The sequence below is a fragment of the Sorex araneus genome, chromosome 8, assembly GCF_027595985.1.
Source record: "Sorex araneus isolate mSorAra2 chromosome 8, mSorAra2.pri, whole genome shotgun sequence".
NCBI classification, from domain to species: domain Eukaryota; kingdom Metazoa; phylum Chordata; class Mammalia; order Eulipotyphla; family Soricidae; genus Sorex; species Sorex araneus.
The window spans coordinates 32,645,088-32,670,588 of NC_073309.1; the positions used below are offsets into that span (position 1 = coordinate 32,645,088).

The following is a 25,501-nucleotide window of genomic DNA, read 5'->3' on the forward strand; positions in this document are numbered from 1 at the left end:
CCTTAAAGGGATCTTAAGGATGCCAAGTCGTGGAGCCACAGACTCAGTACAAGGACGAGGACGTCCAAGACTGCACAATCACTCACACATACACACACACACACATAAGACAAAGGAATTCAAGACTTTCTGCCAGTGACCGTCTCGTCCTTGACACTATACTGTCAAGTCTGGTCTCATGCCAGGGTGTGACGAGACTGTATTCGAGCCCGGTCCCAAACCAGGGTGTGCGCCAAGAGAGAGGCGACCCTCAGGGTGTGCGCCAAGAGAGAGGCGACCCTCAGAGATACTCACTTCTTCGTGAGTCCGTCGGCCGACGTGAACTTGACCGGGCGTTTGGTGGTCCCCTATTGCCCCACGCTGGGCGCCAGGTGTGAGGGCCCGCCCTGTCCAGCAGGTAGGACCCTTTGTGGGGCTGAGGAGGGGACGCAGCCGAATGAACAGACGCAGAGACAGAGGAGGAGGAGAAAAGGAGAGAGAGCTTTATTCACTGGCAGCTACAGCATTTTATACTTGCCTGCTGTGAGGCAGGTAGTGGTATGCGTGCCCGGACCCCGTACAAACAGTAGTCAATCACAGATTGTGACATGTTCATCTATCATGTCAGGCACGGGTATCGGCTAGTGGAATGGTAAGGTCAGTAAGGTCAGTAACGGCGACCTTGTTAGAGAAGTTTTAATTAGGCCCCTGTTTGAGAAGTGCCAGGCTCTGTCTTACTTGAAGATAAGAGCCAGGATTGAAATATGGCTTCCTACAAAATGTGATAGAATCAAAACTAAACAAATGGGACTATGTCAAGGTAAACTGTTTATGTATGGCAAAGAAACATGGGCTAAAATTAAGAAAACTCACTGAGTGTGAAAAAAATATCTAAATACAACACATCAGATAAAGTGCTGATGTTTACGATATATAATGTACTCACAAAGATCAAAAAAAATTTTTAAAAACCCATGAAAAAATGAAGAGAGGTAATGAACAGACACTTGTCTAGGAAGACCAACAAATACTCAACAGGCACATGAAAAAATGCTCATTCTCACTGATTTTTAGGAAAATCCAAATCAAGACAACCATGAGAACTCATGCCAGTGAGAATGGTACATATCAAAAATACTGGGAACAATCTGGGTTGGTGAGGATGTGGTGAAAAAAACTCATTCATTGCTGGTGAAAATGTTGCTCAAATCCTATGGAAAATAGTGAGTTCTCAGTACACTGAAAAATGAGCTGCCATATGACCTAGAAATTCCTCTTTGGGGTATTTACCCCCAGGAAAGAAAAACACTATTACTTAGTAATAGCTATGACATAAAGATAAAAATGAAAGCAATTCATTACAACCAAATCAGCTTTGCAAGAAATATTAAATGAACTTATAAAATCAATTTTACAAAAAGCAGTACTGATACAGGGGCTGAGGACAAAGTTCAAGTTTAAAGTGCACGTGGCTGACCCTGGTTTAATATCTGGCACCACATATGGTCCCTTGAGCAATGCCAGAAGTGATCCCCGAGCAGAGTCAGAAGGAAACTTTGAGAACCATCAAGGTGTTGCTCAAAGAAACAGAGCAAGGTAGTATTATTGATACAATAACTAGGAGAGGAAATGAGAGAAAAATGTGGCTCACTAATATGTGTAATATGAATCGACTCAATATGCAAAAAAACCCAAAACACAAAAAGAAAACTTTACAAGTAAATTTCCACATAACCTTAAAACAATCTACAGACGTGAATCATCAGAAATTGAAAAAGAAACATACTGAAAAATGAAGGTATGGGGGTATCTAAAAAATAAGAAAAACAAAAGAATGTCAAATTAAAAAATATATAAAACAAATGATAAAATGACAATATTTAAATTCTGTTAATTAACCTAAAATTGGACTGGAGCTATAACACAGCAGGTAGAGCGTTTCCTTGCACAGAGCTGACCCGAGTTCGATTCCTCCATTCCTCTCGGAGAGCCTGGTAAGCAACGGAGAGTATCCCACCTGCACAGCAGAGCCTGGCAAGCTACCCATGGCGTATTCGATATGCCAAAAACAGTAACAAGAAGTCTCACAATGGAGACATTACTGGTGCCCGCTCAAGCAAATCGATGAACAACGGGATGACAGTGCGACAGTGCTACAGTGCTAACCTAAAATTAATGGCCTGGGTCCACCAATTAAAAGACATGGAAATGACTGAATTAAAAAACCAAAATCTAACATTTTGCTATCTACACACACTTTAGCATCCAAGACCAATAATGTGTTAACAATGCAATATTGCAAGAAGTTTTACAAGCAAATGTAAATAAAATATAGTAACCTAAAACTGATAGGTACAATCAACTTCAGTGAGTTAAATTTTTCAGTTAAAAAAAGGAAGGACTTGCTATAACAATTAAGGATTTAATATAGAAAAGAAGATATTACACTACTAATAAACATCTGCACCTACATAACTGGAGTGACAATGACAGCAATACAATAAGAAAATATTAACATTTCACTTAAACTAGGAAAGATAAGTTAAATACCATATGTAAGAAAATGGTATCTTCAAGTGATATGACAGACTTACTGGTCATTTATAAAGTATTTCACCCATAAGAAGCTGAATTTACATTTTTTCCAGAATACAAGAAGCTTTTTCAGAGATAGAACATATGCTTGGATATAAAAAAAATCAATAACTAAGTGCACTAAATAAACTAAGGTTAAAATCATAAAAAGATTTTTTTCCCTGCTCACAAAACTCCAAAAGAGGAAAAATTCAAACACATGGAGCCTGAAAAATATGCGTTTTAGCAACTAATGGATCAAAATAAAAAATTAAAATACATAGAGCAGCCAAATCAACACATAAATTACAAAATCTTAGAGGTTGAGGTAAAATGATATTGAAAGAGAAGGTACTAGTGATATTACAGGACACCGGATTGTGAAGTCACCCACATTCCAATGAGAAGTGCATCATTTCTCTTCCTTTCCTTTACTGACCTTTTTTTTTTTCTTTCACTCTATCCTCTTATATTGCCTAAAGAAAAAAAATTTCCTGTGAAGAGCTTAATGTCTTCTAACATTAAGACCTGAGAATTCCCCAAAGTTCAGGTAGCAGGGCTATGCCACACAAATCAAGTGAGTCTCAGGTGTATTTAAGTACCTTGTCTTAGTGAGTCTGACAGGACTTCAGTGTCCATACTGAAGGAGTTCCTACAAACTTCACCAGTCCTAATTCTACCTCAGGCACATAACATTTTTGTACTTTGTTTTCCCCTGATTCCACTCTGGAGGACTCAATAGTATCTGTTATGGATATTTCTGTCTTTACTTCAGAGATGATAAATCAAACTGATTATCTATAATAAAATAATAGTAATATTCAGGTTTTATACCTAAGACAACTGGAAAAAGAATAATGAAGTCAAGTTACTAGAAGGAAGAAAATAATAAAGATCTGAAGAGAAATGAAATTTTAAAATATATGCATATATATTAAAGATCAACTAAGCAACAATAATAAAAGGGATCCATATTGTTTTTTTTCCCCCAGTTTTGGGGCCACACTCAGTGAGGTTCAGGACTTACTGCTGCCTCTGCACCCAGAGATTACTCCTGGTGGGGCTCAGGAACCATATGTGATGCCAGGGATTAAATCCCCAGTCAGCTGCATGAAAGACAACTGCCCTATCCACTGCAATATTGTTCTAGCCCCAGGAATCCATATTGAAATAGAAGTAAAACTCCCATTTCTGTACATGAAAAAATTACATATATATAGCACAGGGGCTGGAGCAATAATAGCACAGCTGGTAGGGCGTTTGCTTTGCACGAGGCCAACCCAGGTTGATACCTCCATCCCTTTAGGAGAGCCCGGCAAGCTACCAAGAGTATCCCGCCTGCACAGCAGAGCCTGGCAAGCTCCCCATGGCATATTCGATATGCCAAAAACAGTAACAAGTCTCACGATGGAGATGTTACTAGTGCCCGCTCAAGCAAATTGATGAACAAGGGGAATACAGTGCTACAGTGCATACACATATGTGCATATATACAGATAAGTATATGCACATATACATATGTCTGTGACCTCAATGGGAATAACTTTAAAATCATATTCTTATCTATCAAATTGATAAGGGCATAGGTAAAGAAAAGAGTAGAGAAGTAGGGGCAGGAGTGATAACACAGTGGGTAGGGCATTTGCTATGCATGTGGCTGACCTGAGTTTGATCCCACATACCACATATGGTCTCTTGAGGCTTGGCCGGAGTGATCTCTGAGCACAGTCAAATCCCTGAGTACAGTTGGATGGGGCACCCCAAACAAAGAGTGAAGAAGTGAGGCCATTTGCTACTGATATATGTGTAATAAGCAACAGGTCTAATTTAAGATGAGAGAGTGCATGTGAGTTCCTACACATGAAGGTACAAAGACCTAATCTTCTTTTGGAAGGCAAAAGAAAACCTCAACCCACTTGTCCAGAGAACTTAATATGGTCTAGGACTTCCGCTTGGAAAAACATGATGCTAATGTAGTCTGAAACAAAGATAAAATTTCTTTTTAGTTACATGTCCACAAACACAAACCTTTTCTGAAATTTTATGAATACATAATGTACATAATATATGATTATAAATTGCATAAGGACAGTTTCCGAGAGATCACAGATATGATATGCTCTGGTTAGCAAAATGTGGCAAAAGGAAAGTTGTGCTAATTCTGAACCTAGGCCTCAAGAGAACTCACATGTATCCACATTCATTTGCTCTCTGACACCAAACTTTGCGATGAAAATAAATCTAACTCCTCTCTGAAGCTGACAGACTACAAGGATGTCTTATATAAGCCAATGACATTTTAAGTTAGCAGTCAATCTGTCAGCTAGGTACAACCTATAAAAGTTAAACTCAGCTAAGATAAGATGAGTTTTATCATAAAAGCTGAATTGGCCTGCCATTTTGTAGTCTGGGAGGGGATGAAAGTTGTTTTTAAGGTACGAAGAAATGCTTTGTGAGTGGATCGTAATATCTAATTGCTATAACATATCTGAATCTATTAGACCCTGAATACCAGAGAAAATGCTAATTTTCTAATTCTATCTTTATACTTAACATTTAGTCATTTCCTTTTGTGTGCCTGAATTTTGTTGCATAGCTGGAATATTATTTTAACTTTCATTGATTTTTGTTTGCTTGTTTCCCCATGGGGATGCCATGGCTGGCAATGTTCAGGCATCATACAGCGGAAATCCAACTCAGGAGTTCTGCAAAGCATGAACTCCAGCCCTCTAAGCTATCTCCATGACTCTTTATTGGCTTTGTAAAGTATATTATGGTTTATCTGTTCTGTATTTTTTGGCTTAAGAGAGGGTAAACAGTCCCTTTATTTGATATATCACATTTATAGAAACTTGACCAAATTTCTCTCATGACAGGTAGCCCATAAAAAAAAATGTGAAGTGAGGTTTCTTCCAATTCTTGAAATAATCTATAAAATCAATGCTTCCGAGTTTTGTCATTTTTACATAGTATTACTTCTCCCAAGTATACTTTTATCTCACTGCTTTACCTAATTCCTATACTTCTTTCAGATATCAATTTAGATGAAGAAAATGACAGAAGAGAAAAATTCCTCTAACTCCCAGGTTAGGGTATGGTGACTATCCTATCATTTTATCCCATCATCTGTCCTACTCTTTGGAAGGTCCTCAATTCATTTCACTGAAAAAAAAAAAAAGGCCTATATTTACTCATATAAACATTGACAGAAACACACTTAACCTTTATATGTTTTGACATCATTGAAGCCATGTCGATTTTAAAATGGAGATCATTTTCATACAGAAATTCTAGGAATGTCGGGCTGGAGCAATAGCACAGGTAGGGTGTTTGCTTTGCATGCGGCCGACCTGGGTTTGATTCCCAGCATTCCGTATGGTCCCCTGAGCACCGCCAGGAGTAATTCCTGAGTACAAATCCAGGAGTAACCCCTGTGCATTGCCAGGTGTGATCCAAAAAGTAAAAAAAAAAAATTAAAAAAAAAAAATTCTAGGAATGTGAAAATCAAAGAGTAAGTCGTTTCTGGATTAAACTGAATTCTTCCCAAAATACTAAAATAGTTTGTCTCTGAAGAAGAATTAAGTCTCCTGATGTTGTAAAGGTGTTACAGTATGCAGCTTTCATCTTAAAAATTGTTCATTGAGGATTTCGGGAGGGGCGGGGGAAGGTGAGTTATTATTTATATTGCTGTAAGAGAAACAAATGTATTAAATGTGCTTTCATAACAAAAATTCTGTTTAAAAAGAATCACATAAATGGAGCTGGAGAAAGGTAGAGCAAGTTAGGTACTTGTCTTGATCACAGCCAACTTGGGTTCCATCCGTGGCACCATATACGGTCACCAAGCCCCGCCAGGAGTGATCCCTGAGTGCAAAGCCAGGTTAAACCCTGAGCATGGCCAGATGTGGCCCCCCAAAAGCAGAACATAACAAAATAAAACAAATTACATAAACTTTGCCAGGTCTAGGGTATTGCTGTCAACAAAAAAATAGTAACTATTGGCCTATATCAAAATAGCAAATAATAATATTTGATTTGAAATGCCTAGGAATTAAAATAATTTTACAAAAAATTAAAATATTAAGGTTTCCCTTTAAAAATTCTCAGATGAATAGTAAATATTGAATAATAAGGGAAAAAACTCAAAATTGAAAAGAAATATTTTCAAAGACTGCTATTCACACATAAAATAATTGAATATTAACTTTTAGCACCTTATCTATCAGTAATTTTGTTCCCACAGTAGTTGTGAAACTACAACTAAAAATAAAAGCAGCAAAATGCACTGAGATCGAAGAGCAATGGTTAAGAAACAACTGAAATAGACGACTAAGTAACTAGAAAGAGTTTTCTGTTACACATCAAGTATGAATGGCTCCTTTCAGTTTAATTCTTAACAATAGTAACAAAAGAAGGCCACAGAGACAGAACGTGGGTTCAAGACTGGTTCAATCCCTGTCACCTTCAATCCTGCAGCCTCAACAGCTACAGCTCTAGAGGCCCCAGTAGACCAGGTTTTCTGAACACAAAAGGCACCCAGTATTGCATGTTCCAAGCATCATTACATCCTGGGGTACTAGCACTGAAATAATGGTCAGGTTGGCCAAGTATCTCAGGAAGTGGCCCCTGGAAGCTAACTACCATACTCCGCCCAAAATTAAAGATTATATATCCCAAACAGCACATAATTAATAATTTGTAGTGGGAATTGTTCAAAATTTCTGTTACTTGAAAAAATAATCTGAAATATTTCTGACATTCAAATTTTGTGGTACAATTATAGAATGGCTGCTCAATATCTACTTTAAAACAATGGCTACAAAACATTAGTTGGACTAATACAACAACTAACAACTAATACAACTGAATTCTACTTCATAAAAAGACATTTTACTACTCTAATGGATAATTTTTTGAAAATTCCAAAATTCCTTGGAATTCAACAGGTAACTATCATAATGTATAACATTAAAGTCTTAGAAAATAATCCCATCATTAAGCTAAAATACTAACACATCCTGGTAAAATAAGACTCAAATATATACAACAATATTTGTTCTTAATTTGCCTATATAAGCAAAGATTATAATTCCAGTCATTACACATAAATGTACTTGGAAAATAAGTGTCTTATTATGTAAAATTACTACTATATTATTTTCCTAAAACACATTTTATAAAGAACTAAATTCATATAATACATTTTATATTTTCTTATTTGTATCTTTTCACCATAAGAAATGTGGTTGTTTCAATCTACTATGTCATATTATTCTCAATATTTTATCTACCAGCTTTATTTCAGTAACAAGCAGATTTTGGGGATGTGTTTGATGGTGACACTATTCTTTATTTAAGTAAAAAAAATCCTATGCTACATACTACAAGCATAGTATTTAAATACCCAAGTTATAATATTATCCCAAAATAAGATTATTGTAATAACAATAATTAATTTTAATTACACTGAACATTGCTTCAATTTTCTTATTTTCTACCATCAATAATATATAAATATACAAAACAAACAAAGACAATTCAATTTGGAAAATTTCAAAAGCCTCTGGAGCTAGAATTAATTTTTTTGTTTGTTTTTGAGTCACATCTGGAAATGCTCAGAGCTTACTCCTGGCTCTGTGCTCAAGAATTACTCTTAGCAGTGCTTGGACACCATACGGGTAGTTGAGAATCAAACCTGGGCTGTACTCACTCAAAGCAAGCACCTACCCACTATACTATCTCTCCAGCACCAAGGATCAATTATTTTATGTGTAGGAAACAACTGGACTGGTAAAAAACTCAAAATAATCTATAACAAACACCTATTGAGTGTGCCCATTTATAATATTTTTTCTAAATCAGTTAAATGGAAAGAAGCTCTTGATGCCCTATTTTTTCTAACACTAAAACTTCTTCAATGTCTATAATTTCACTTAGATGAATACTCATTTACTGTTGATTATTTTAACAATACATCATAATTAGGATAACACATATAACACTGTGATACATTCTAAATTATGTGTACTAAAATCACTAACAGTGGAAGGATAAAATGTAAACAAAAATATGAGAAAAAGGATGTGAAATTTTAACAGGCAGAATAGAGTGATAGCAGAGACACAAAATGGTAGCCATGCTTAAGAATATAATAAATGGATTGGTTCTTAAGAAGATAACTCTTTTGCGGGGCTGGAATGATAGCACAGCAGGTAGGGCATTTGCCTTGCATGCCACCAACCCGGGTTCGATTCCCAGCATCCCATATGGTTCTCCGAGTAAGATAATTCCTGAGTGCAGAGCCAGGAGTAACTCCTGAGCATTGCTAGGTATGACCCCTTCCCCCCCCCCAAAAGGAAAATAACTCTTTTGTAAAAAGACAACATTCATTGTTGTTGTTATTGTTGTTATCGTCATTGTCTCTGGGCCACCAAGTGGTATTCAGGGTTAATTCCTGGATCTGTGCTCAGGAATTACTTACGGTGGTGCTTGGGGGATCAGATGTGGCTTGGGGATCAAATCAGAGTTCACCATGTGTAAGGCACACACTTTAAGCCCTGTTCTCTTGCTCCAATCCAACATTTTACCAACTTTTAAATATGTGTGTGCATAATAGGCTTAGGAAACACTAAAATCTCATATGAGATGTTATCACAGTAATAATAATAAAAGCGTGCTTTCATAAAAAAAAGTTTGGGATAGGAAAAATGGATAGAGGGTTATGAGGTATATCATTAAAACTAATTTCCCCCTATTTTACCATGACTATTGCAACATTTTATACATGCAGTTCACATTATAGCACATCTACAGAGACAATGAACAGCAAATTCACAGAGGCTAGAAATAAGAAATACATGCTTTTCCAACCTGCCTCTTCAGCTGCCTTTATATTAGCTTTGACCAATAAAGCATGTTCATGATGGAGCTTTTGAGATGACTTTATTTGTCGAATAAAAGGAGCACATTTTGATGAAAAGTAGCTAAATATACCATTTTAAACAAACTTCAATCTTTTTTCTGCCATGATACTAATTCTTCTAATCCATGAATATGAAATATTTTCCCATTTCCTAGTATCCTGTTCTATTTTCTTCAATAGTGACAGTAGTTGTTAATGTATGTCTTTCAAATTTAAAGTAGCCCCATAATCCACAATGAACCTCAAAATTACAACCAGAAACAGAAAAACATCACTGGGAGAGCAGAAAACAAAAAGATTAACCCTCAACTGCTCCATAAGAGAACACTCACTAGGACAAATTATAGAGATTAACCCTTATAGCACAGAAGTCAGAATGATAAACCACACAGACATCTACCAAGCGCAATGAGTGAAGGCTCTACCAATACCAAACTATTAAAGATTTTTTTTTAAATAAACAAGATTGACAAATCAATAGCAAGACCACAAAAAAAGAGAGAAAACTCTAATTAACTGAATCATAAATAAAAGAAGGGGATGAACAAGATTCAAGGAATCTTCAGGGATTACTTTGAAAATATTACTTTGCAATTACACAGAATGAGAGACCCTAAAGAAATGAGCACATTCTTAAACTCTAATAACCTTCCAAGGCTGAACCAAAAAGATATGTAACACCTGAATCAGACCTATCACTACTGAGAAATGAAAATGGTAATCAAAAGTCTTCCCAAGAACAAAAGCACAGACCCAGATGGATTCACCAGTGAGTTCTTTCAAACCTTTATTTTTTTTTATTAGTTTATTTTTAATTAGAGAGTCATCGTGAGGGTACAGTTACAGATCCATACATCTTTGTGCTCATGCTTCCCCCATACAAAGTTCGATAACCCATCCCTTCACCAGTGCCCATTCTCCACCACCCGTAAACCCAACATCCCTCCCCCCCTCCCCAGACCCGTCTCCCCCCACCCCACCCTGCCACTATGGCAGGGAATTCCCTTTTGTTCTCTCTCTCTGATTAGGTGTTGTGGTTTGCAATAGAGGTGTTGAGTGGCCATTGTGTTCAGTCTCTAGTCTGTATTCCACCCGCCTCACCCTTCCCCCACATGACCTCCAACCACATTTTACTTGGTGGTCCCTTCCCTGAGTTACCCAGAATGAGAGACCAGCCTCCAAGCCATGGAAACATTCTCCTGGTACTTATTTCTACTATTCTTGGGCATTAGTCTTATAGTCTATTATTCTATATTCCACAGATGAGTGCAATCTTTCTATGTCTGTCTCTCTCTTTCTGACTCATTTCACTTAGCATGATACTTTCCATGTTGATCCACTTATATGCAAACGTCATGACCTCATTTTTTCTAACAGCTGCATAGTATTCCATTGTATAGATGTACCAGAGTTTCTTCAACCAGTCATCTGTTCTAGGGCACTCGGGTTTTTTCCAGATTCTGGCTATTGTAAACAGTGCAGCGGTGAACATATAAGTGCATATGTCACTTCGACTATACTTTTTGGCTTTTCTGGGATATATTCCCAGCAGTGGTATTGCTGGGTCAAATGGGAGCTCAACCTCTAGTTTTTTTAGAATCGTCCATACTGTTTTCCAAAAGGGCTGAACTAGCCGGCATTCCCACCAGCAGTGTAGAAGGGTCCCTTTCTCCCCACATCCTCTCCAACAGCGGTTGCTTTTGTTCTTTTGGATGTGTGCTAGTCTCTGTGGTGTGAGGTGGTATCTCATGGTTGTTTTGATCTGCATCTCTCTGACGACTAGTGATGTAGAGCACTTTTTCATGTGCCTCTTGGCCATTCGTATCTCTTCCTTGGTAAAGTTTCTGTTCATTTCTTCGCCCCATTTTTTGATGGGGTTGGATGTTTTCTTCTTGTAGAGTTCAACCAGTGTTTTATATACCCTTGATATCAACCCCTTATCTGATGGGTATCGTGTAAATATCCTTTCCCATTCTGTAGATAGTCTTTGTATTCTGGTCGCTGTTTCTTTTGCGGTGCAGAAGCTTTTTAGTTTAATGTAGTCCCATTTGTTGATCTCTGTTTTTACTAGATTGCTTAGTTCCGTGTCATCTTTGAAGATACCTTTATCTTCAATATCCTGGAGGGTTTTGCAGGCCTTGTCTTCAATGTACCTTATGGTTTGTGGTCTGATGTTGAGGTCTTTAATCCATTTTGATCTGACTTTTGTGCATGGTGTCAGGTCGAGTTCTAAGCCCATTTTTTTGCATGTGATTGTCCAGTTGTGCCAGCACCATTTGTTAAAGAGGCTTTCCTTGCTCCACTTCACATCTCTTGCTCCTTTATCAAAGATTAGATGATCATACATTTGAGGTTGTGTGTGGGGATATTCCACCCTGTTCCATTGGTCTGCAGCTCTGCCTTTGTTCCAGTACCATGCTGTTTTAATTGTTACCGCTTTGTAGTAGAGTTTAAGGTTGGGGAGGGTGATGCCTCCCATCATCTTTTTCCCAAGAATTGTTTTAGCTATCCGTGGGCGTTTATTGTTCCATATAAATTTCAGGATTGCTTGCTCCGCTTCTTTGAAGAATGCCATGGGTATCCCTATAGGGATCGCGTTAAATCTGTATAATGCTTTTGGGAGTATTGCCATTTTGACAATGTTTATTCTCCCTATCCATGAGCAGGGGATATGTTTCCATTTCCTCATGTCCTCTTTTATTTCATGGAGTAGAGTTATATAGTTTTCTTTGTAGAGGTCCTTTACTTCTTTAGTTAAGCTGATTCCAAGATATTTGATTTTCTGGGGCACAATTTTGAATGGGATTGCTTTTTTCATGTCCCTTTCCTCTGTCTCATTGTTTGCATATAGGAAGGCCATGGACTTTTGGGTATTGATTTTATAGCCTGCGACTTTACTGTATAGGTCAATTGTTTCTAAGAGTTTCTTACTAGAGCTTTTAGGTTTCTCTAGGTATAGCATCATATCGTCTGCGAATAGTGTGAGCTTGATTTCTTCCTTTCCGATCTGAATCCCCTTAATATCTTTTTCTTGCCTGATGGCTATTGGTAATACTTCCAGTACTATATTAAAGAGAAGTGGTGAGAGTGGGCATCCTTGTCTTGTCCCCGATCTTAGAGGAAAAGCCCTTAGTTTTTCTCCATTGATGATAATGCTTGCCCTAGGTTCATGGTAGATGGCTTTGACTATCTTCTTTCAAACCTTTAAACAAGAGCTACAGCCAATCCTTTGCAGTCACTTTTAGGAAACTGAAAGAACAGAAACACTATCAAACAGTTCCTATGAAGAAAGAGAACACGACCCTGACACCAAAAACAGAAAGAAAAATTAAAGGAGGATTACAGACCAGTATGCCTGATGAATATGATACAAAGATCCTCATTAAAATATTTTCAAGTAGAATTCAACAACACATTAGAAAGATCATATACCTTGGCAAAGTCATCTGACCTAGGGGTCAGATGCTAGGTTTAATCAGGAATGCTAGGATTAACACATGTACTTCAATCAATGTGATACATCATATCAATATAAGACAAAACAAAATTCATATGGTCATAGTAAGAGATGCACAGAACTATCTGACAAGATACAGAAACTATTGATGATAAAAACAGAATAAAATGAGAGGTTGAAGGAACACTTTCCTCAAAGTGAAAGCCTTTTACCACAACTTCACAACTAATATACTCAGTATGGAAAGACTAAAAGCCTTCCCTCTAAGAAAAGGAACAAGAAAAGGTTGCCCATTGTCACCACTTCTATTCAATATAATTACTTGTCATCACAATTAGACAATAAAAACATATAAGGGTATCCAGATACCAAAGGAAGAATTCAAAACCTCACTATTTTCAGATAACATGATACTATATTTAGAAAACCCTAGAGACTCTTAAAATAGGTATGAGAAACAATAGATTTGTGTAGTAAACTGGCAGGCTACCAGTTAACCAGCAAAAGCCAATAACTTTCCTATAAACAAATAATAAAATAGAAGATAAATTTCAAAAACCAACCCCGTTCACAATTGTGCCTTAGAAAATCAAGTACACAGGAATCAGCTTAACAAAGGAAGTGAAAGACTTATACAAAAAGAACAATAAAGCACTACTAAAAGAAGTAAAAGAGGACATGAGGAAATAGAAACACATTTCCTGTTCATACATTAGGAAGATTAACATTGTCTAAATGGCAATACTCCCAAAAGCATTATACAGATTCAGTGCAATCTCAAAGGATACCATGATATTTTTCAAAGCAATAGATAAAAAACGCTCCTGAAACTCATATGGAACAATACTCCCCTATTAGCCAAAGCAATCCATAGGAAAAGGAAGGTGGGAGGCATCAATTTCCACAACTTAAAACTGTACTGCAAAGCATTAGTAATTTAAAGTGTGGCACTGGAATAAAGACAGAGCCTCAGATAAATGGAACAGAATTGAAAATCCAGACCCTGGAGTATATGGTCAATTAATCTTTGATACAGAACAACTGAGGCCAGTGAGAGAGTGGAACATGCAGTGTAAATGCTTAGCATGCAGAAGGTCCACATTCAATCCCGGGTACTTCATAGTTCCTAGGCACTTCTGGGAATCATCCCTAAGCATAGAGCCGGAAGTATTGCCTGTTCAGCACTGGGCGTGGCCCTTAAACTGAAAAATAATTAAAACTGTACAACTGGATGTGGTTTTAAGATTATAAACTATGAAAGGATAGGGCTAGATGTATTAATTTTACATTACCCTTAGTGCAGTCCAGAGACAATATTGTTGTTTAATATATGATATATCTGTTTTCCCTACATGGAGCCAGAAGAAGAAAATATTAAATTATACTCCTTGATGGAGTTTTCATTACATGTAAGCTTTTTGCTCCTACTCTATGTCAACTATGTTAGCTCTTATGCCTGTATAATTATTTGTGCATTAGTTCGTATGAAAAAATACCTTTAAACTGTGGAATATGAATTCTTTTTAAATTTCAAAACAAAAGAGATAATAACAGTATTCAGAAAAACAATGTGATAAAAGTACTAATTCAGTGACAGGAGAAATAGCATAATGGGAAAGATGTTCACCTGGCACATAATTAATACTAGTTTCATCCCCTGTACTCTATAAGGTCTCCTGAGCACTGCCCAGGATGATCCTTTACAAAACCAGGAATAACCGCAGCCAGATGTCTCCCCAAAAGAAACAAATAACAGGCACATTTTTTTCCCTTATAAAAGGATGAGTTACAAAAAGCAAAACTTAATTGACAATAAGCAAAGGCAATTTTGCTGTGGTGACCAAAATTTTCCTAAGATACAAGTTCTTAGTTTATTCCATTTGAAATTAAAAAATCTAATTTTACAATTACTTTATTCATTTAATTTATAGCCTGTTATACATTTTTGTTCATTTTAAGGGCATTTGCCTTGCACTCGGCCGACCCGGTTTCAATTGTTCGTCCTTCCCAGAGAGTCCGGCAAGTTACCGACAGTATTCCGCCCACGTGGCAGAGCCTGGCAATCTACCGTGTTGTATTCGATATACCAAAATTCAGTAACAACAAATCTCAAAATGGAGACATTACTGATGCCCGCTCGAACAAATCGATGAGCAATGGGATGACAGTGACAGTGAATTTTACAGCCTGTTATATATTTTGTTCATTTTAAGGGAGTTTAGCCTTGCATGCAGCTGACCCGGGGTTCAATTCCTTTGTCCCTCTCAGAGAGCCCAGCAAGCTACAGAGAGTATCCCACCCGCAATGCAGAGCCTGGCAAGCTACCCATGGCGTATTCGATATGCCAAAAATAGTCTCATAATGGAGACTATTAGTCTCATAACAGTCATAATGGAGACGTTGCTGGTGCCCACTTGAGCAAATCGATGAACAACGGGATGACGGTACTATGACAATACTAAGTGCTTCATATTTTCATATTAATATATACTTTCTGACTTAGTATAAAAAATTCTATATCTGATTAAATGAACTTAAAGACTTTCAAGCAATTAAAAATTAATTTCAAAAGATTTTTTAAAAGATACTCTGAGATGAAATTTAGTTCTAGAAAATTTGAGAAAATCCTACCTCATCGGTGTTATAGATAATCTGGAGTCCCGAGGAAATCATTTCCACAAGGTAAAGAAGATAAAGAGAGACAGCATTTATCTAAAAACAGAGAATATTAAAAGGTTAAGACAACAAAAATATGTTTTGAAATTAAGTTAAAAATGTATAAGTCCTTTGCTCCAATAGTGACATATAGAAACCATTTTCTTTCTTTTGATAAAAACAAAGGAGCAGTATACTTAATTCATAATAAAATTCCAGTTCTGTGCATAAGAGTTCAAAGCCTTTTAAATCATTATGATGGGCAATACCTGATTACAAAAATGTTTGAATAAAATTCTTTTTCTAAGATTTATTTCCAAACTGTGGAGCAAGAACATGTTCACATTGGAATAGTTCTACCTCACAGGCAGCTATATAATGTCAATCCAATTAAAATACACATTACAAACTGATTTTTCTTGATCTTTTTGATGGGTGCCAGTCTCTGTGGGTGTGAGATGATGTCCCATAATCGTTATGAGTTGCATCTCCCTGACAATTAGTGATGTAGAGCATTTTTCATGTGGGTTTTGACTATCTAAATTTCTTCTTTGAGGAAGTTTCTGTTAATTTCTTCTCAAATTTTTTTAATTATGTTGGATGTGTTCTTTTTTCCTTGTAAAATTCTAGCAGTACCTTATATATCTTGGATATTAACCCGTCACCAGATGGGTATTGGATAAATAATTTTTCCCATTCTGTGGGTTGTCTCTGTATCTTGGTAACTGTTTCTTCTGAAGTGCAGAAACTTCTTAATTTAATGTAGTCCCATTTGTTTATTTTGCTTCCAGTTCCTTGGTCACTGGTGTTTCATCGTTGAAGATGCCTTTAGCTTCAACATCATGAAGGATTTGGCTGATATTTTCCTCCATATACCTTATGGACTCAGGTCTGATGCTGAGGTCTTTAATCTTTTGATCTTACTTTTGTGGATGGTGTTATATAGAGGGCTGAGTTCATTTTTTTTACATGTAACTGCCAAGTTTTCCCAGCACCACTTGCAAGAACAACCAGTGCTGGTATGGATGCAGGGAAAAAGGGATTCTTATTCATTGCTGGTACAAATGCTGACTGGTCCAGCCATTTTGGAAAACAATATGAACATTCTTCAAAAAATAGAAATTGATCTCTCAATTGACCAGGCAATATATCTTCTGGGAATACACCTTGGGGGCCTAAAAAGCACAGCAGAAACACATCTGCACTTTTATGTTCATTGCAGCGCTATTCATAATAACCAGAAACTGGAAACAACATGAGTTCCTAAGAATAGATGACTGGATTAAGAAACTGGTACACAATGGAATACTATCTAGCCACAAGGAAATATGAAGTCATAAAATTTGCTTACAAATGTATGGACCTGAAGAGTACCATGCTGAGTGAAATGAGTCAGAAGGAAAGGAACAGACATAATGATTGCACTCATTTGTGGGACATAGTGGGAAAAAAATAGTATGAGACTAATATCAAGGAGAGAAGAAATAGGGGTCAGGAGGACTGGTCAATGGTTTGACGCTTGCCACAAATGTGTGCTGTTGAGGGCAGTTATGATAGAGAAGAGACCACTATGACAGTAATAGTTGAACATGATCATTCTGGACAAGAATGCTGAAAGTAGGTAAAGGGACACACATGAAAGCCATTCAGTGCCTGTAGTGCAAACTGTAATGTTCAAAATAAATGACAGAGAGAAAGAGAAAAAAGAAAAGGGCCTGCCACAGAGGCAGGTGGGAGTGGGAGAAGGAGGGAAACTGGGACACTAGTGATGGGAAATATACACTGGTGAAAGGACAGGTGTTGGAACATTTTATGACTGAAATCCAATCGTGAGCAACTTTGTGTATTGCATGGTGATTCAATAAAAAAAATGTAGGATTTTCTGTTAAAAATATATATAAACAAAAATTATTTGGCAAGTAAGACATTAGAATTATGCCAGAGCAAAAGCAATAAGAAGTGCTTCCTGGCTAGTTTCATTTTCAGAAAATGCAAAATTAATGTAAGAAACTATAGGAACATATACATTTTTAATCATTACTGTAGCATATAAACTCAAATGTTTCTAAACAAATGAGTTTCCTAAACAAATTGTTTTCTTTTAATTTAGATGGATACATGATCTAAACAAACAAAAAGTATGCTAATAATGTTCACTTTAACAAGATTCTCACAAAATTTTGAATGAGATATGCAAATTGTCTCCAAAATGCAGTGAGTAAAAAATGTTAAATCAGCAAAATCTTTAAAATATTATGCTAAATGAAAATTCAAAAAAGACCAAGGGCTGTATGATATATTTACATGAAATGTATACAATTGGCTAATTCACAGAGAGATGGTGATACTGGTGATTGCCTTGGGCTGGCCACTTAGTGGAAGATGGATAATGGCTGTCAATGGATTAAGGATTACTATAATGGAATATTAAAATGTTCTGAAACTTTTTATGGTAACATTGTACAACTTTGTGACTATACAAAAAGTCATGAAATTAATTGCATACCTTAAATAGGTGAATTCTTACTTACAAATGGATGGACATGGAGAGTATCACACTGAATGAAATAAGTCAGAGGGCAAGGGACAGACATAGAATGATTGTGCTCATTTGTAGGATATATATAAAAAAAAACATAGTATAAGACTAATGCCCAAGGACAGTTGAAATAAGGGACAAGACTGCTCCAGGGTCAGAAGCTTGCCACAGGGGTAGGTGAGGTAGGGGAGGCAAATAGGATAGAGAAGTGACCACTATGACAATGATCACTCAAAATGATCACTCTGGACAAGAACTGAGTGCTGAAAGTAGGTAAAGGGACAAACATGATAACCCATAAGTACCTGTATTGCACACCATAATGCCCAAAAGTAATGAAAGAGACAGAGGGTGAGAGAGAAAGAAGAAAAGTGCCTGCCATAGAGACAGGCTGGTAAGGGGGATGAGGGGGAGGACAGGAAGGAAACTGGGGACACTGATGGTGAGAAGTGTACACTGGTGAAGAGATGGGTGTTGGAACACTGTATGACTGAAACCCAATCATGAACAACTTTGTAACTGTGTATCTCATGGTAATTCAATAATAAATAAATAGGTAATTCTGTGTGTATGGGGGGGGCGGGTCAGAGAGAAACTCTGGAGGCCATACCCAGTGGTTTTGGGAGCTGTTCCTGACTCCGTTCTTAGGATTTATCCATGGCAGTGTTCAGGGAACAATATGTGGTACTGGGGATTCAAGTCGGGTTGTGATGTTGTCGCTACACCCAAGTTATCTCCAATACTATCTCTCTAGCCTAAAGTAGGAGAATTCTATGTTTCATGAGTTACATACCAATAAAGGTGTATAAGATAATAGATAAGAGCTAGAGTGATAATATAGCATAGACCAGGGTTCTATCCCTGGCACCACATATTGTTCCTGGATCACCAATAGGAATATTATAGTGCACAAATCCAGGACTAAGTTCTGAGTGTCACCAAGTATGACACAAAAACAAAAACAAAATAGATAATAAATAGATAGCAACATAAAGTTTTGCGTGATCATTCTCAGAACATGGTTGTTAGAATATTGGTGATATCACTATACAGACAGTATCACCTAAACATTTTCTTACAGTTCTGACACTAGCCTACCAGAGAGCAATTTATAAAATTTACATTCCAGGACCAAAGATAGTAACAGCAGGTAGGTTGTTTGCCTTGCACATGGCCAACCCAAATTGGATTCCTAGCATCCTATATGGTCCCCCAAACACAATGTGGGGGACCATATAGTAATTCCTGAGAACATAGTCAGGAGCAAACTCTGACTGCCCCCCAAACCATAAACAAACTAAAAACATTCCTATAGTAACTCAGTTTACAATTATATCTCCAAGAGATCTCTACTTTAACTTCCAGAACACTTTTGTGGGGAAAATGCCAGTAAGTCACACATGATAATGGGACTGACAAACAATAGATTGACAAGCAATCATGAGACATGTACTTTATGTTAAGTATTAAATTTAAATTCTGAAATATATAAATAAATACTATATATATTATTATTATCTGTCCTTGGACATTCAGGTTGTTTCCAGACCTTGGATACTGTGAATGGTGCTATAGTAAACATAGGCAAAGTGAATGGAAGTAGAAGGTATCATACTGAGTTAGGTAAGTCAGAAGGAGAGGGACAGATACAAAATGATCTCTCTCATCATGTGGCATATAAAAAAGTAAGGGGATAACAAATGGTCAAAGTCAGAACAGAACCGTGAACTGGTCTAGAGAACTGAGTTTACCAAGGATGAAGGTGGAGGGTGGAGGGGCGGAGACTGTGAAACAATGGTGGAGGGAAGTAAACACTGGTGGAAAGTGTGGTGCTGGAAACCCAGTAACTGACTGTTGGAGTTCTCCCTGAAACAAATCCTTTGACCACTAGAGATTGTTGGGCCTGTAGGGAATGCCCTGATCCTGACTTCTCAGATAACTGGGTTGTTGCCAGGGAAACCTGACATTTTTTAAGTACATGTAGATTATTAATTGGCCTTGACTGCCAGCAGTTGATGACTTGAGACATGGGAAACAAACATCATTGGGTGTCAGCATTACTTCAACCTCACCTCTGCCTTAGAGCTCCATGGACAGTGCTCCAGCAGCTTCTCCCTAGTCATAATAATACTCCCTTTACCACCTGCTCATTAGTGTATGGAGGCACATCCCCTCAGTCTCTATTTAACCATCGCCTTTTTCAACAAACATTGTCAGATGACTACGTGTCTATGGTCCATGTGAGTGGCTGTGTCTTGACCATGCTGAGTCTTGAGCATCCATTGTCCCTGACTCAAGGAATAGTCCTCCATTTCCCAGGGTTCCCATGGTTTCCCATGGTTATCAGATAACATGGTTACCAGATAACTACAATTGACATTACTGTAAATCACGGTAAAAGAACTACATAATTCCTCTTAGTAGAAAGCAATAATACAATCCATCCAGTTGCCTTTCTTTGTTAGAAACTAAGAATTCAGTCAGATTCAGAATTCAATCAATACAAGCAGTTTAGCTTTAATAGTTAATATTTACGGTCTCTGTTTCAAGATTGGTTTTCTACTTCTATTTTGAAAAAGTCTTTTTAAAACTCTAACTGCAAATGTTTTATAATATAGAACATAAATAAAGAAAAAGGAAATGTATAATTTTCTCTTTCTACCTGAAGATGACCATATTCCTCATAAGAAAGCATCTCATCTCCTGTATGCACATTGAAAATAGAGTGAAGACAAGTTGTCGGGCGTGGATCCTGTTTAAACTGCTGCACCTAGAATGTTTTTTTAAAAAAATATTAATAAAAATGCACATTCTTATCCAAGATAACTATTTTTAAGAAAAGTTTTAAGAAACTATAATTAGGCAAAGGAGTAAAATTACTTTATCCAAAGAAACAAAACAGACAAAACTATAGTCAATATGATCGTTCAATACTTAGCTGATATCTTATAAACAACACATGATGTTAGTAAGGAGCATGTTAATATAGTAAAATGACTTTTAGCAGTTTATTTTATATAATGACTAATTTTGAGAAAGAATTCCAGGGATTGTATCTGCTATACTGCTATTTGGAAATTTTTACAAGATATTCAATGAAAAGTGCCTCAGAACTTCAAATTCTTATTATCCTTTAAATTCTATCTCAAAAACAACTTCGTTCATAAAATGACCTTCAAGTACCATCTAAAACTTCATCCTCTAAAAGGAGGATGTTTATTCCTGTCTTGTACTTTTTATTGTTTGTATTGCTCATTATCTTAAAAGATTCTAGAAATGCACTACCCAATATGGCAGTCCTTATCTACATTTGACTATGTTCAACGAAAATGAGTATTTTAACTTTGGTCATATTCACACTGCAAGCTTTCTATGGCCATAGTGGCTTTTGTATTGTTCAATATGGTAACAGAACATTTCTACCCTCTCAGAAAGTTTATTGGATATTACTATTCTGCAGGGTTAATATAGTTTTAAGCCCCAAAGGGTCTACAAACAAATACTGCCCTCCATATGTTTAAAGTCAACAACAACAAAATGTTTTGAAACAGGGGGCTGGAAAGATAGTACAATGGATAGGGCACTTGCCTTGCAAGAGATCCATCTGAGTTTGATCCCTGAGAACCCAGATGGTCGGCCAAACACTGTCAGGAGTGTTTCCTAATCACAGAGCCAGGAGTAAACCCTGAACACCTCCAAGTATGGCCCTCAAACAAACAAAACTCAGGAAGTATCAGTAAGACACTAGCAACGGGAAAATGAGAATAAAGAAAGATAAGCATGTCCTTCCCAAAGTAGTCAAGACACACAATATTAACAGAGAAGGTGAGAAAGCTATCCCTTCTCAAAATCTGAAATTACTAGAAGTAGTCTCAGACAACATAAATAGAAATAAGTGTAGTCAGTCTTTTCCATAGCCATGATCATTATCTCAAAATATTAAACATGATTTTTTAATCTTATACAAAAATACAGTCAAATTTTTAAAAATACATTTTGTCCATCTAATAAGGATCTAAAAATGAAGATTTTATCAGCCTAATAAAGTGCTGCATTTGGCAAGACAGTGTCATCTGTCTTCAAGATACACAAGTAACAGGCATGAAAATTTTTATTCAATCATTGCATCAGGGGAAATGAACTACTAAATGATTAAAGCTGCCCAGATGGGGGAATTATATAACTTTGCTTTGAGTCTTAAAGCTGTTAAAAAAATAAATTAAGGGGTGGGGTAGACCCAAACTCTACAAGCTTTGAAAATTAATGGGGTGTATTATATTTGAATTGTATACAAAGAAGTACTCTTGAAAGCAATCAAGAACAAGAGGATATTAATTAATATCTTATAGAAAGACTGGTATTGTGCAAGTAAAAATAAAGATAATAATGAAGCAAATTTTTCTAAAGTAAAAAGACATTTAGAATATTTTCCTGCTCACATATTACTTAGATTTTTCTCCTGAAAACTAAACATTGTGGATAGGTCATCATTTAGGAAAACAACATTTATAATCCATTCTTAATTTCTAAATTTAAAAGTTATAAGTATAAAAAGTCCCATGAAAGAATTCTAGAATGAGTATATGTATTTTAAATGATTTTTAAATTTAGTAACAAATTTTATATTTTAAATACTTTTTAAAGTAGAAAATTAAGGGTGACAACACTCATAGCCAACTGTAAAGCATATCTCTGAGCCTTTAGTTCAAACAACAAATGAGTTTACACATGTGCTTCATTTTAGTATAAGGAAAGACGAAATATCTGTATGTGTGTATATGTATATTATATACACAGATATATAATATGTATAATTTTAATTATTTTATTTCTATTTATTTTTATAATAGGTGCTGTGGTGGTAGGGCACAGGGATCACTCCAGATGATGGTCACAATGGTGTAGGTCTAATGGTTTGTTACTTGGGTTTAAAGGTATGGTAAGTGGGAAAGTGGTGCTTGGAAGTACAAGGACCAATCCAGCAGTGCTCAGGAAGCCACCAGGGCCACAACCAGCAATGCTCAAGAGGCCACCAGGATTATACCCGGTGGTGCACAGAGAGTCAAGTGGTACCAGGACTGAACTCAGAGCCTCTCAAGTACAAGATGCATAATTTACTATATAACCTGTCTTCTGAGACATATAAAAAATTCAAGTATGGTATGGACTCATGAATAAAGTAGTGAACACCCAGAGAGGTGATAATATACTGGGAAGCAGTGAGCTGAGTGCATGATACAAACTACGTTAGTTCCTCAAAGTAATATCCTCCTTGTCAAACTTCACATTTGTGGTATATATGATTACCTGATCTTAATATGAGCTATGTCTTATCATAGCTCATGCTTTCGCTTATGGATATCCTCAGAATGCAAGAAATGCAAATTCTTTGTAACATCATGAATTCAAGGAGCCAGAGCAACAGGATAGTGCATAAGGCCTTTCATGACAATCTGGGTTCGATCTTGGGCATCCCACATGTCTCCGAAGACATGCCAGGAGTGAGCCTGAGTGCAGAGCAAGGAAGGAGTAAGCCTTAATCACAATGGAGTGTGACCCAACAAAGCAAAAAAATTGAGACAACTATAATCAAGTTATATTCAGAAGAAAGTAAACTTGCAAGAACTGGTTAGGAAGAATGAATAATACTTAGAAAGGACCAGAAATAATTGGCTAAGCAATATACAACAAAGCAAACACTTTGTGCCACTTCCTACTTTTCCTGATAAAAAAATTCTAATTTTGGTTCCTAGCTTCTTTAGAAAACAGAAATTCATGTCTCTCACAATGCTTCCTTGAGAGTAAGGTAGCACTGACTATGTGGCAAGTTAAAAATTAAAGTTAAAGTTGCAAGTCTCTAAAGAGTTTTCCTGATAGAGAATATTGAATGTTTGTTATCAAAATATTTCTGGGGAAATTAAGTAATTTGAGTAAACTCACTGAGAGAGAGCTTGCACTTGGTTTCCTTCAGGTTCTGCCCCAGGCACCATTTTCCTTTGCTGATAATGCCTTGATAAACCACAGCCATGAATATAATTATATGTTAAACCATGTAAATTCTCCATAGTAAATCATAAAAAAGGGGATCCATGACATTACTACATAGACACAAAATGGACATAGAGGTATGATTAAGTAGGGAAAATCACCGTATCACTGACCTCCTGTTACTCATTGATTTGCTCGTGTGGGCACCAGTAACGTCTCCATTGTGAGACTTGTTGTTACTGTTTTTGGCATATCAAATACACCACGGGTAGCTTGCCAGGCTCCACTGTACAGGTGAGATACTCTGGATAGCTTGCCAGGCTCTCTGAGAGGGGCAGAAGAATCGAACCCGGGTCGGCCGCTTGCAAGGCAAACACCCTACCTGCTGTGCTATCGCTCCAGAGATATGTCAAAAGTAATTTTGATAAAGATCTTAAGTAATCTGATAGCAATTAGAATTAAGGGTATTGTGATATTCCTAAGAAATTGAGTCGTTATCAACCAAATACCAGATGTAAATACAAAGTTGAGCCAAAATAACAATTCTCAGTCCCTTCTTGCTTAAGGCGTACTTTCAGTTTCAGGATTTCAAAACCCTGGGCTGGGAAGGCACAGGCTATTTGAACCTATCTAAACTGCCTCGATGTGGCTCTACTTTTGAAAGTACATTCTTCTCCAGAAGATGCTATTGCTAGACTGGTTCAAATTAATCCTTCGAAATGATGTTAGAATTTCAATCTACGATATAGTGTTTTACCTTATCGGCCTGACGCATATAGCAGTAGAGAATTCCTCTCATACATTTTATGGCTGAGTGTTCCAGCTCATGGGTCCTTCCCTTGTCATCATCAATACGCCTGGGTGAGAGAGATAACTCATGAAACAAATTGGAAATGCATTTGAAAAGGAAGCAAAGCTTTTGATAATTAAGTATTTAACTATCTGGCTAATCCTGTATTCTGGCATCATCTACAAATTCTGTTAGAGTAAAGCTCCATTTTCCTGGCAGATATAGTAATGCTGCAGTTAAAAAAAAAAATGTACCATGAAACTTATGCATATTTCTCCTTAAAGAAAAAAACCAATTGCTTTGAAAACAGCATACATTAATTTCCTTGCATATAAAGATACTTAAAACTTTTCCTTTAAACTTTAAACAATATTTTTATACTGAAGATTCTACTTTTTGAATTCACTGTTACAGAGTACAGGTAATTTTTAGTAACAATTCCTTCGGCTTATGCAATAGTAATTTAGATTCAAGAAAGCAGATTAAGACGGGCATGTACCTGCCTCATTTGCTCTACCATGGTTTAGTAATATCAGAGTGAAATATCAGTTGAACAATGCAGTCAGCTAAATACACATCTAGTTCGAGACGTAACAT

At 36.7% G+C, this 25,501-nt stretch overlaps 1 protein-coding gene across 2 annotated transcripts in view; it reads right to left on the reverse strand.

The window, feature by feature from the left end:
- Window positions 1–25,501, reverse strand: part of PHKB (phosphorylase kinase regulatory subunit beta) — a 262,109-nt gene that overhangs the window by 192,775 nt on the left and 43,833 nt on the right. For both annotated transcript variants that reach the window (XM_004600687.2, XM_055146377.1), the window contains 3 exons: window positions 24,872–24,971; window positions 20,789–20,896; window positions 15,564–15,644 (listed from right to left, as the gene is read on the reverse strand). In XM_004600687.2, the coding sequence (XP_004600744.2) occupies window positions 15,564–15,644; window positions 20,789–20,896; window positions 24,872–24,971 (289 nt within the window). The remainder of the gene's footprint in view (window positions 1–15,563; window positions 15,645–20,788; window positions 20,897–24,871; window positions 24,972–25,501) is intronic.